Below are 837 nucleotides of genomic sequence, written 5' to 3'. Positions count from 1 at the left end.
CGGGGCGCCCCAGCCAAGTTCTTCTACGCCGAGGAGTCAGCGCGGTGCCCCAGCCCTGCCATGCCCCTCCGCAGCTCTGGCTATGCCAGCTACCCCTACCCCAGCCGCCACGCCGTGCCCCAGCCCTTCTACAGCGAGGACCCGGTCAAGGCTGCTGCTCACACGATGCCGCCCCGGACGTTGTACGTGGAGGAGGCGCGGGGTTACCCGGTGCAGGAGGCACCTGCCCGCACTTTCTATGGGGATGAGCCCCGCTACTACGCCCCGCGTGGGACCCCTGTCAAAACCCTCTACGCCGAGGACGCTCGGACATACCCAGCCCTCGGCTCCTCCCCCCGGCTGCTCTACGCCGAGGACTACGGGAAGTACCGGGAACGGGAGGTGCTGTCGCGCACGTGCCCCCCGCCCCGCAGCGCACAGCCCCTGCACTTCGGGGACTGGTACTGCCCCGAGCGGGCCACGCTGCCCTACCAGAGCCTGCAGCTGTCCCGCTTCACCCCACAGCCGGCCGGGCGTGAGGCCATGTTCTCCTCCTGGCATGCCAGCTACGGCGTGACTCCACCGCGGCTGGGCCGGCAGACCCAGCACTACTCCAAATCCTGGGACAACATCCTGGCGCCAGCAGCGCGCAGGGAGGAGGCCCTGCTGCGTGGGCGCAGCTATGAGAACCTGCTCGCCCATGAAGAGCACCGTGCCTTATCCCCCGAGGAGCGCCGGCAGCCTGTGGTGATCAACCTGTCGAGCTCACCCAAGCGCTACGCGGCCCTGTCCCTCTCCGAGAGCTCCATCCTCGAGCGGGTGCACGCTGACGGCAGCCGGGGGGCACCCGGCCCCACC

At 69.8% G+C, this 837-nt stretch overlaps 1 protein-coding gene across 1 annotated transcript in view; it reads left to right on the top strand.

Annotated features, from left to right (window-relative positions):
* Positions 1-837, top strand: part of AJM1 (apical junction component 1 homolog) — a 5207-nt gene that overhangs the window by 2731 nt on the left and 1639 nt on the right. Inside the window, 1 exon segment of the mRNA XM_031059224.1 lies at positions 3-822. Within this exon segment, the coding sequence (XP_030915084.1) occupies positions 3-822 (820 nt within the window).

The sequence above is a fragment of the Geospiza fortis genome, unplaced genomic scaffold (assembly GCF_000277835.1).
Source record: "Geospiza fortis unplaced genomic scaffold, GeoFor_1.0 scaffold85, whole genome shotgun sequence".
Taxonomy (NCBI): domain Eukaryota; kingdom Metazoa; phylum Chordata; class Aves; order Passeriformes; family Thraupidae; genus Geospiza; species Geospiza fortis.
Note: the sequence above shows the minus strand (reverse complement) of the source record. Positions and strands in the feature narration are given on the sequence as shown.